This window comes from Rhinolophus sinicus, chromosome 6 (assembly GCF_057876585.1).
Source record: "Rhinolophus sinicus isolate RSI-liver-muscle chromosome 6, RSI-T2T, whole genome shotgun sequence".
Taxonomy (NCBI): domain Eukaryota; kingdom Metazoa; phylum Chordata; class Mammalia; order Chiroptera; family Rhinolophidae; genus Rhinolophus; species Rhinolophus sinicus.
The window spans coordinates 47,338,093-47,350,860 of NC_142506.1; the positions used below are offsets into that span (position 1 = coordinate 47,338,093).

The 12,768-nt window shown below is 38.5% G+C and overlaps 1 protein-coding gene across 4 annotated transcripts in view; it reads right to left on the reverse strand.

The window, feature by feature from the left end:
- The window catches only part of LYST (lysosomal trafficking regulator), a 172,927-nt gene that overhangs the window by 23,331 nt on the left and 136,828 nt on the right, over nt 1–12,768 (reverse strand). For all 4 annotated transcript variants that reach the window (XM_019746974.3, XM_074316725.2, XM_019746975.3 and 1 more), the window contains 4 exons: nt 9,138–9,204; nt 7,664–7,820; nt 4,700–4,840; nt 1,996–2,213 (listed from right to left, as the gene is read on the reverse strand). In XM_019746974.3, the coding sequence (XP_019602533.3) occupies nt 1,996–2,213; nt 4,700–4,840; nt 7,664–7,820; nt 9,138–9,204 (583 nt within the window). The remainder of the gene's footprint in view (nt 1–1,995; nt 2,214–4,699; nt 4,841–7,663; nt 7,821–9,137; nt 9,205–12,768) is intronic.

Genomic DNA, 12,768 nt, shown 5'->3' on the forward strand with positions numbered 1-12,768 from the left:
TGAAAAAAATTCCAGTAAGATGAGAATTACATGGTATATTGCAGCATGCATATACTTTTAATGTGAAGTTTATATTAGACTAATTGAAAAGATGGGGCAGGATTGTAGGCACAGAGTATACTAAAGTCAATGTCAAAATTCCTAATTGCTTTTAAAGTTACATTTTAGATCAAATATGAATGAAATTCAAAAATTATACCTGAAGCCTTGTCTTTATTTTATACCACTCTTATGTATAAAATTATTATTCACCAAACTGTATTTCTTATTCCCCCTTTTCAGAACACTTTGCCATAGCATTTATCTTCTATTAGAATCATCAGGAAACCTGTCTTATTCTCTCTTCCAGACATTAAGTATCTTAAGGACTTTAATTTTCTATTCCCTTAGAGGTACTCAAAATAACTACTGAGCAAAATGAACTAACGAGATTTTTATTTTAAAACTACTATTCAGGAATGGATTTCTTGCATAAATAAGCCCAAACATAGAGTGTGTTACTGTAGGTTCTACGTGTGCATTTTAGCTGTATCTGTATAAACACGGATGAATCTACACAGAAAAAACACATTGGAGGGGAAGTCTGAGATCAATCTAATACACCACCTAATTTTAAAGTTAGGAAACCTACGAGGCTAACTGTCCATGCAGTGGCTTAACGATTCATCTGTTGTACTTGCTGCCTTTAGGCAGCCAGTAGGCAACACCAGGAAAGAGCTTTCTCCCCATAATTCTCCCTTTGACTTTTCACTCCTTGAAGAATTTGAGACGCCTCATTTGGACCCCACTCCCACTCCTAGGCCCCAGCTTTTCTTCTAGCCCTACTCTCCCCGCTTGAGTATTACTCATCTTTGCAACTCCGGAGCCAAGCAAAAGAAATGTTTCCTGAATAAATAAATTTTTGGTAGCCTATCTAATAACATCAAAAACTGTATGTGAAAGTGTAACAATTCTACTTCTATGAAGTTAGCTTAAGGAAATAAAGATGTACAGAAAGAAATAACCTCAGGAATCTTATTAATTTTAATAGCAAACAAATACTAACTAAATAGCCAACAATAGAAGACTGGTTAAATAAATGATCTTTTAGCCATACTTGGGAACAGTAAGTAATATTAATTTTATTGTATAAATTGAATGATAGAAAAAGGTCTAGAAGGTGGTTTTGATATTTATCTCTGTATGGAGACATCAAAGTTGATTTTTGAATTCCTGCCTTTTGCAGTCTGTATCTTACACATTTTTCTAACAAGGCACAAATACTGTTTCTGCAGCAAGAAAGAATGATGCCATGTAAAAATAGATTATGTATACAGGATAGTGTGTAGAAAGAAGTTTACATGGCAGGCCTGTACTGCTCGCCTTGGAAAGTCCTGCTTGCAAGGTTGGCCCTTGGCTGGCACCTGGGAACATGGATTTCAGGAGAGTTCCCACCATTCCCTAACTGGTAAGAGTGTCTCACTGTGTGGAAACTGTCTGCACAAACACTGTAGTTTATATTGAACACCTGCTTCCCTTCCGGGAGTCTGAAATCTCAGTATATGTGTGAGAGAGGGTACCTACTGTCAAAACCCTGGCCTTTGAGTCACTAATGAGTCTCCCTGGTAGACGACATCACACATGGTGTCACAATTTGTGCTGGAGGAAGAAGTGTGTTCTTTGATTCCTGGGAGAAGACTTTTGGAAGCTTGCCGCAGGCATCTCTTCCTTTTGCCAATCTTGCTTTGCTTCCATCACTATAATGACCTTAGCTGTAAGTCTGACTCTATGCTGAGTCCCTACGTCCTCATCCAACCTGGGCATGGTCTTGGGAAACCCCGACAGATAGTACCTCAGTTATTTTTAAAGACGTGAAATATAAAACCTGAAAAATCTTGGGCAACAGTTTAGTGTCATTGCCAATTCTCTCTGATAACTTACATATTTTAAAGAAACAGCCTACCAGCTAACCTTTAAATATTCAGAAATGCAGAGTATTTTAAAAGAGTCACTTACAGCGGGATGAAAAACATTGATGGCTTGAACGGACGCCTTCCCTTTTTGCTTATATCCGAACACCAAGTCAATCCACTGACAGATGTTCTGGGACACGTGCTCAGACTCTAGAGCCTGTCGATGGATGAGGATAAAAAGACGAGGGTCGTTCCGGGCCCAAGGCGGGAGGTTGACGTGATTAACCCGTTCACCGTTCTGCCGCACACCGAAATCAAAGCCTGGGAAAGAAGACTCATGTTAATGCATATCCCCCCTAAAGCATGCTTCATCTGGCCCACTGAGCAGGTCTTCAGAGGTCACAGAAATAGCGACTGTATGCTATGACCAGGAAAAGGGGCAGCAAAGAAGACAGCGACACCATTGCTCATCCACTTATTTAGCCAGTCACAGAGCCGCATGGATCAATGCTATTGCAAGTAACTTTGAGATCTTCCAACTTTATCCTGTTACCGCTTTATAACATACTGAAGAAAAAGCAGAAAATCATTGTCTGCTGATTCTAATATTCCATTAATCAAATCTTCAAATGCAGTAAGTGCTTAAATATCTATCTATTCAACTGCCAACTTGGTTAAAATCAAACTAAGTCTTTGTATAAGCATTTCTGAATTAGTGGTGTCAACACAATAAATTCAGGATTATTTCTACTTAGTAAATATCAGCATTTTGGGGTTAAAAAACTCAACTCATACAAAACATCCACATGCATAGAATGAATGTCTTAGTCTGTGAACTTTATGGAAAGTCTACAGGTCTGCTCTGATGTAATTCCTTCTAAGCATCCTGCGAATAACAAAATTACCTCAGCACACTGAGTAAGGGGGTTCTTCTGTGACATAACAGAGCTGTTACCTAATTGTCTCATCAGTCTGCTGGTGTAAACAAAAACCTCAGAAGTCATCATTTAAAAAAATTGTCCTAAAAGAAATGTTACCTTTGAATAGAAACAGTTTTTTGTGCTATTTTTTATGGGCTGAAAATCTGAATGCCACAACAGAATACAAATGAAAAGGGACCTCTTAAAAGCTGATTAAGTTCCTGTAAAATTAAGTTGCTGTCTGCCTACTTCTTGATCTTGTGAGAACAGGTAGAAGGATTGTCACTAATTTTGGAAGCATTCTGAAATAATGTAGGGGAGGGGCTGTTTGCCCCACAGTCATCTTGCAGTCAGAGCCGGGGTGATTTAGGATGCACTGGTTGAGCTAGACACTCTTCACCCGGAGCAGATGAGTGGACGCACAATGAGAGGCCTATAGGAATGCAGGTAGGAGTGATACGATGCACATTAGAGCAGATGATATTTTCCAAAAATGGCTGTAACAACACTTGCTGTCTTGCATGCTTCTCCAGCATCTTGCTACTTTCCCATCAAGCGGAAAATTCTATGATCCTTCCTTCTGACCATGGGCAGGCACTGTCACTGCCTCCTAAACAGAATGCAGTGGAAGTGACACAGTGTGGGCTCCAGGGCGAGGATGGACAAGGTAACGCAGCTTCTGCTCATCTCTCTTGGGACACTAGCCTTTGGGACCTGAGCTGCCAAGTAGGACATCCGAGGCCACCATGCTGGGGAAGCCTACACTATTCCTTGTGGAGAGACCACTGGAAAAGCACTGACACTAAGAGAAGAGAGATGCCCGCCAGCTGCTGTTTCCCAGGCTAGTCCAGCTCTAGCCAATCTCTCACTGCGTGAGAGAGCCTGGGCCAAACCAGAAAACCCACCTGCCGGAGCTTTCCCGAGTTTCTGAGCTGCAAAGACTGTGACAGATAACAAATGTAGTATTGTTGTTCTGAGCCAATAAGTGTTGGGGCTATTTGTTATACAGCCATAGAAACTGGAACTTACATATCAGAAAAGATGGGCAGAGAAAACAAGCAGTACATTTAAGTAGAAGCCCTAATCTGAAAGCCACTCAGGATCCCAAAATGCAGGTGCTGCTTTTACCGAGGCATTTCTCACGTGGGCAACACCAGGGAACACGCCCCAGGGAATCAGAGGTTGGATTTATTATATTAACCATTCTTCAAACAACTCCAGACAGGCCAGTTGGTACAGAATGAAATTCTACAGTAATTTCCCCAATATTAACTTCTCTGAAGATATAATTCTCAATTTCATATATTCCTAGAGGTCAAAGAAAAATATGAAATTGAGTAACGTAGGAAAACAACCCAACAATACCACTTAAAGGGTTAACTGATCACTAGGGTGGACCATGACTCTTGGTCACCGCAACACGGAAAATTTGATTTTATTGTCTAGTATCCCTTTTCGTTATTAGATATTTCTGGTTAGAGTATTTTATTTCTAACTCGGGTATTCTTCATTAAATCATTGGGATTTTAGTGAATTTACATTGTGCTTTCAATAAATTCATGACTCTCACTTTTTAAAAAAAGTGAGCATATTTATAACCTTGTAATCAGGAAAAAAATAAAGCAACTTCTGTAACAAAATAAAAATGCAGGTTTATAAATACTTTTAATAGTTAAAGTTATAGTTTTCCAAATTATTTGGTCCTATAAAATACTTAAAATCCTCAAGCTCACTTGGAAATAAAATTATATACTTAATAAATCAAGGTATTTCTCTTCCTTACAGACTCAAATTTTAGGACTTACAAAAGCTATTTTTATTTTTGAAAAATTAAAAAATAAGTACAAATCCTCAGAAATATAAATTAGAAATGATTTACTATTATACCTTCTCGATTAACTAAGAACTCTGGGAGATAGAAAAACTCCGGGATAAGTTCTTTCACGTCAGTCATGGATTCAAAAGATGAGAGACGCCAAGTTGTATTTGTAGAATGAAAAGTTCTGTCTGGAATGTCAAAACTTTGATCTGTAAAGAAATACAAATAATGCAATTAACACACCAAGACCTGATTCCATTTGAAGGCTGTCATAATTTATTTTTACTACTTCAAAGATTAAAATGATGTTCATTTTGTTTGTCCATAGTTTAAAAGAGGTTATTCATTTCTTCTTGGAAATAAATATTTCTGTACATAATTTAAGACCACATTATATTATTTTAAATCTGCACTGTTTTCATAATACATATAACTAGATGAATTTATATCATTTGTTTAATTTGATGATTGTCTACCCAAGTAGAATGAAAGTTCCATGAAAGCAGGGACCTGGGGTAGTACCTACACAGCTTAGGTACTCAATGATGGTTTATTTATTGAATAAATGAGTAAAAAGGAAGTCAAATTAGAATTCAAGTTGGTATAACAGTTTTTTCCCTATCAGGAAGCAAAATTATTCCTTCACCTCTCATTGTTAAGGTGACTTTTTTCTTCTTTCTTTTTCTTTGGAGGGGGGCATTGATTTTAGATGTTCTAACTCTAAGCGAAAGAATTAAATATAATTTCCTATGAATGAAAATGAAACTAAGCATAATCACTCCTTTGCTAGGTTTTTCTGGTGTAGACTATTAATAATCAAGAATTGAGTTTTGACCTGTCTCTTTTCTGTCAACAGCTATCAGAGTTTCTAGCCATGTGGGGGGCCTAGAACATGAAACGCGACCTGAAAGCCAGCCCTGGAAATGCCTCTGAACTTGCTGAAATTTGAACATGTCTTTTCATTTGGGAACTGTCACAGACTTAATCTCAGCATCAAGTAAGGCACAATTTTTAAAAGATGTGCTATTTTTTTCCCCCAAGCTTGAGCTGCTAGCTGCTCTACTGAGCAACATTTTCTATTACTTCTATAACTTTCTCATCTAGTCTGTCGAGTCAGTTAGCACTGGCTGGCCACAGAATAAAATCTGGGAAGAAATGAGGTTTATAAATATTTCCTTTTGCTCAGAAAGTAGGGACGGTCACTTAAATAATATTTACTAACTCACTCAGGAACAAGAGTTATCAACCTACGTGGATTCCAGAATAACTAAAGGCAAGTGTGTAAGGCTATGATGGAGTCACAGGATCTGGCCTGGAGCCTGCAGAGCTGTGGGACAAGACAGGCACACTGAGGGCTCTGTTCAGATCTTCAAACTCTCTATAGTTTCTTAATTAAAAAAAAAGAAAACCACAGATCCCTATAATCTAGAACATGCATGTACTAAACTACTGGCTCATAACCAGTGGCAATTTGGTCCCCCAGGGGACATTTGGCAATGTCTGGAGACATTTTTGGTTGTTAAAACTTGGGGGGTGGCATCTTGGGTGGGGGCCAGGGAGGCTGCTAAACTTCCTACAGTGCACAGGACAGCCCCACAACAAAGAATTATGTCGATCAAATGCCTACAGTGCCAAGGGAGAAACTTCTGGGCTAAACCAGAAGTCTAGAAATAAAATCAAAACCCAACATAAATCATTTTAAACCAATCAAATGAAACTGTATAGGGATTAAGGTACTCCCTGTTCTTTAAAAAAATCATTCCTAAATACACAATGAAGAAAACTTAGCATAATATCAACATGTACAAAAATAATTCAGAAAGATTTGTTGATTGGGGGTTTCATATTACATTAAAAGAAATGGAGGGCAGTAACCGTTCTGTTATACATCGCAGTGGTCCCAGACCACATCTGAAACATTCTTTCACTCTGACTGACACTTTTTCATAAGGACATTCATAAATCAGAACATGTCCAAAAAGATGATCAGAATGACAGGTTTGGAAAGCAGAGCCAACAAGGTGGCTTAGACAATGGTTTTGAAGATCCCTTCCTAAGTATAGAACTGTCCAGTTTCTTTTTGGCAGCCCTGGCAGCAGCTGTGGTAAGACCTTGCATTCAGGAGGCTCTCAACCTAATGTCAGATTAACTAAGGATAATTAGTCTGGGGACAAACAACATTGAGAGGGAGGAAGGGGTGAGGGTAATAATCTTCAAATATTTGAACAGCTGTCATTTGCTTTGGAACATTTGCTTTGTGTACTTATAGAGGAACAAATATAAGAAAGCCCCTTTCATAGACTTCAGAGAGCGAGGACAAAATTCATTCCTCCAAGAGGGTACATGTGAGTAAAATGTCTAAAGAAGTTCAAGGGCTGAGGAAATGAACGGACAATGATTCCACAAAGGACTGTGGGTGCCACAAGGAACAACTACAGAGCTAGGACCACACTTCTTATTAGAAACCAGTAGGTGAGTGTGTCCCTGATTGCACACAGATCGGTAAATTCACCTTTACCAAATCAATTTCAGGCCTGAAGGCTGCCGCTTAAAACACCGAGGTCGAGGATTATTAACTAGAAAGTTACTATGGTGAGGGTGGCAGTGCAATGCTCCTCGTGTTTATTTAGGAGGCATTTATAATAAATTACAAGAACATATTCCCCTGTAGGGTCCAAAGGTAACACATGTGACTGGAATAATTACAAGGTTGAACATCTTTAAAAGTGAATTGCATACACGCTTAAAGGGTAAAAAAAGTAAATTTTATGGTATGTGAATTACATCTTAATTTCCATAAAACAAATTGCATTTTTATAAACTTAGACCTGTTTAATTTAAAGCTAAAATTTGAGACATTAGCACGATGATTTGGCTTACTGCAGGGTTTTTGAAGAGAATACGGTCGAAGGAATAAACAGAATTCTTTTTCTTGTGGTTTGATTAGTGTCAAGACGTTCCCAGGAAGTCAGCCAGGTTTTCTTTTCTGAGGACCAATATGGCTTCTCAGGGAGTTATAAAACAACCCTTACCTTGATAGGCTAAAAACATCTTCGTGAAGGGTGGCATCCTGACCAGGAAGTGGAGCACGGTGCCGCTGTTGGAGTAGTGGGAGCCGTAGTGGTAGGGCTGCACGGGGGGCAAGGGGTCGTCCTCCCTCGCTCCCTTGCGGTACTCCTCCTCCAGGTACTGAAGGAAACGGGATGACAGAATGCATGATGGCGAGCTCCAAGCAAAGGGAAGCTGGAAACGCCACCCTCGTCTTCTTTTCCATCCTCGCTACCACCTGTGACACCATTCGCCATGGCTGCCCTCCCCTCGTGTTCGGACCTCAGCCACCTTGAGTATCCAGGGAGGGGTCTCCTCCTTGGTGCCCTGCTGAGGCCATCGCCCAGCCTGCACCTCTACCTGCTCTGCACCCTCCTCCCAGCTCCGCCCCGGCAAAGGGTTCCTCATGTCTGAGCTGATCAAGCACCCAGTAAAGGAGAGCTGCTCCCATCAGTAGTCTGTGTCATAATGGATGGGTTCAGGATGTAATGCTGTGTTCTTTACAGCAGTGCTGCTCTAACAGGGGAAACGCAACACAAGTGTAATAGCTGTATGAACTTATTGGAATTCTAGGTACAACATTTTATAGCTGTTTTGCAGGGTAGTTACACAGAGATGACAAAAAACAAAAAAAGAAAGGTGATTTTTCACTACTCCTATCTTCCCGTCATAAGTAGGAGGCCCAACCACATATTTATCTGTCACTATTTTCGTCTCCCGCTTCTGCCTGGCTCTGAAAACAAGATCAGGTGACAGTGCATTTCTGGAGTCACTTCTTGATCTCCACAGCACTGCCCCATTTTCAACTATGGAGAATCAAGCAGTGACAGTATAATATGCTTGGAGGGAACTTCCTGGACTCGGCCATGAAATGATGTGCTGAATGTGAGAAAACTGCTCCAGCTGCTCCTATCTTGATACTGTTGTGAAGAATGCAACATGTGACTAATGAATTTACTTGCATTTCAAACAGAATTTTATTAATTTCACAGATAGGTAATTCATTTCTATTTTTAAACTTTAAAATCTGGTAAATTTCTGTTAATAAAGCAATGCATAATTAGCTGACTATGAATAATAAGGGGTTACAGTGTATTATAAATATAGTGTTATCGTTACAGAAATAACACTAGGGGATACGAATAGCATGTCCCTGAAAATCTTTGTGATTTTATAAGGAATATAGTTATTTATATATTTCAATATGACAATGGATATTAACTTCCAATTTATGCCCCAAGAAGTGTACTTCTTTTCTGGGAAAAGTGTTTCCAGAGAATTGAGACAAAGAATAATATCCAAAATCATATGATTTCTAGTTATTTGTCAAAGTACAAGGAAGTGAAAAATATAAATCAAAGCTATAAATTTAAAATTTATAAACATAAGTAAAACACAAGTCTATAAAACAAAACTCCAGTTTTCATTTACCAAAATATAAGGAAAAATTAAACCTACCTTGTATGTATCTACATAACGGTCTTCTTTTTCTTTATACTGCACAGCTATAGGCTTGGAGAGATTTCTACAAAGGAAGAAATAATGGAGAAAATAGAAGTATTTTGATGCTGTCAGGGTTAAGCTGCCTAGAGGTTTGCATCCTGTAAAACAAGTGATCAACCAAACACTCGGCCCTTAGATTAGTGCTTACACGTGTTGCTTCTCAACTCACAGGCACCATTCAAAATTATGGTTTCATAAACTATTAGGGTAGAATTTTCTGAATAGATCCACACTGCTATTAGGAATTCCTGACTTATGAGTAACTTCTACAAGAAGAGCTGCTATCCCTCCTCTTCCTGCTTCGCCTACTTCCTCCAGAATCGTGACTGGTGTTGCCCATGGCATCTGAGTCTGACCAAGCCCTGGGAGCTCCTGTGCCCGTTTCCCAGTCAGGCAGTGAAGAGTGATGGGCAGTTTGGATAGGAAATATGATCGCGAGGAGATGTTATGCAATTATTAGGTTAGTTAGTGAAAACTGAAGAAACTATACAGGCTTAAAACGACCAAGCTGAGATCTGGAGCGGGAGCACTGAAATTAATACTTTGCGCAGACTGTGCGTGACACCCCGTGTACAGCATGGAGAACGTGAGCACGCACATGGATGTGTCTGTGCTGGGTTCTCACTGCGTCAGGGCGGCCACAGAACGGAATCAGGAGCCCTCACTTGCACAAGCTGCGGAAGAGCAAGAGAAGAACAGCCCTGAGGAGCAGGATGGGGCCACCTGTAGTTTCAACATCTGGCGAAACTAGATCAGCATCAAGATTTGCCCAAGTTTCAGTAAGTCAAACCAGGTCTGTTAGCCAGATGTTGATATATTTATATTTTTGGATAATTATTTCCTAGGGATATTGAAATTACTGATAGTAAACACACTAATTTTGTTTCTGAGACTTTTCTAATCCTAAAAACTTTGCTAAGAAGTAAAAACAGTTGTATAGAATAGCTATGAACTCACATCTCAAAAAAAGAGAAATCCTGTTTAAGATCCTGGCATGCAATTTTTTCTAAATAGCGAAAATAGGTGTGTTTTTTTTAATACAAGTAGTACTTGTTGTGGCTGAAAAATCAGAAATGACTGATGAGCAAATAGAATAAGCCAAAACTCAGCCACAGTACAACACTGCGTACTGTGGTATTATTACCCACAGGTACAACATTTTGGTATACACCTTCCCAGATGTTTTCCTGCTTATCTTTGTATATATATTCACTTTTTAAATAAAAAAAACGTCTTTGCCTGCCTATAGTGTACATTTCTACAATATAATTTTTAAAGGCTGCAACATATAACAATCTACTCAGACCTCGTGTTGGACATGTAGGTTGTTTCTAAATGTAGGTACTTTAGAAAAGGACATGAGGACTTTCCTTATGCCTAAGTCTCTGCTTGCAGTGCCAGCACCGTTATTGGCAATGAACCAGACAAACCAATTTCCTGCCTCATGAAACTTACTTCCAGTGGGAACCTTTCTGGTAGAGCACACATCCTTCACTGTAAGTATTTCCTAAGAAAAAGTCCTAGAAGTTAAGTTGCTAAAACAGAGCATGCACATTGAAGAGTTCTTTGGCTATGTATGAGCGTGTTATGAAATCGCCTTCCAGAAAGATTGCATCTATTTTTTATCAGTGGTGTATAAATTCAAATGTCCATCAGCAGTGTATAAATAATGTGCATTTGCTACTTTTTAATTGACCAATACATTAAACTGAATCTGATTCTTTGAAAACTGTCTGAATGAGGCCTACTTTTCAGCAATGATAATTAAAATACCCAAAAATATACCAAGTAGTAAATTTGCACTTATTTTTTTTTTAAATAAGAGAATATTTTTTAAAAATTGAGGTATAATTGACATACAACATTGTATTAGTTTTAGGTGTAAAACATAATAATCTGATATTTATATATATATTGTGAAATGATCACCACAATTTGTACAGTTAACATACATCACTATACATACTTACAGGATTTTTTTTTTTAATGATGAGAACTTTTTAAGATTTACTCTTTTAGCAACTTTCAAACATGCATTTCAATATTATTAACTATAGTTCCATGCTGTACATTACATTCCAGGACTTATTTATCTTATAACTGGAAGTTTGTACCTTTTGACCCCTTCACTCATTTCACCCACCCCACCCCCCATTCCCCACCTCTGGCAACCACCAATCCATTCTCTGTATCTATGAGCTAAGGTTTTTTTTTTAGATTCCACATGTAAGTGAGATCATATGATATTTGTCTTTGTCTGATTTATTTCACTTAGCATAATGCCTTCAAGGTCCATCCATGTTGTCGTAAATGGCAAGATTTCATTCTTTTCTATGGCTGAGTAATATTCCGTCACATATATGTATCACATGTTCTTTACCCATTTATCTCTCAATGGACACTTAGGTTGTTTCCATGTCTTGAAAACTGTCTGAACTAGGTCTAGATCATTATTGTAAATAATGCTGCAATGACCATAGGGGTGCATATATCTTTTCGAGTTAGTGTTTCCATTTTCTTTGGATAAACATGCAGAAGTGGAATTGGTAGATTATGTGGTAGTTCTATTTTTAATTTTTTGAGGAACCTCCATACTATTTTCCATACTGACTGCACCAATTTACATTTGCACCAATGGTTCCCTTTCCTCCACTTCCTCGCCAACATTTGTTATTTCTTGTGTCTTTTTGCTAACAGCCAGAAGATTTTTTTTTTTGCTAAGTAAACAGAATATTCCCTCATCAACTAGGGCTATTTGGTTACTCTAAAATGAAATTCATTCAGGAAAGGAAGGATAAAAGCTTGATTCTTTTCCTTTAATTGACAAATTTCAAAAGTAACGAATTGGTGCCCATTTACATCCAATGATGACCAGTATGTTTAGTTTTGCTTTGATTTTTGGGACCTTTAAAAAAAGTACTATGATTAACTTAAGTTTTTTTTTTTAATTTAAATGTGTTTCAGTCAGTTGTAGTCATTATTCTTTTTGATGCTCAGATTGTCCTATCTTTGGCAGTGAGAGCCACTTTAAGCTGGTTCCTGAATCCTTTTTTTTTTTTTTAATCATGGTAAAAAACACACAACACAAAATTCACCATCATAACCAACCTCAAGTATACAGTTGAGTTGTGGTTAACTATATTCATTGTTGTACAGCAGATCTCTAGAACTTTTTCATCTTGCAAAACTAAAACTCTACACCTACTGAACTACAACTTCCTACCTCCCTTTTCCCCTCCCTCCCCATCTCCCAGCATCCACCACTCCACTCTCTGCCTCTAATAGTTTGACTACCCTGGACAACTCATGTAAGTGAATCACACAGTATTTGTCTCTTTGTGGCTGGCTTATTCCACTTAGCACAATGTCCCCAAGGTTCATCCATGTTGTAGCATGTGACAGGACTTCCCTCCTTTTTAAGGCGAATAATATTCCACTGTATGTATGTACCACATTTCCCCCATCCATTCACCTGTAGAGAGACACCTAGGGTACCTCCACCTCTTGGCTACTGTGAATAATGCTGCAATGAACATGGGTGTGCCAAGTATGGCTTTTTGATAAGGCTATATTAGTTTCCTTGCTC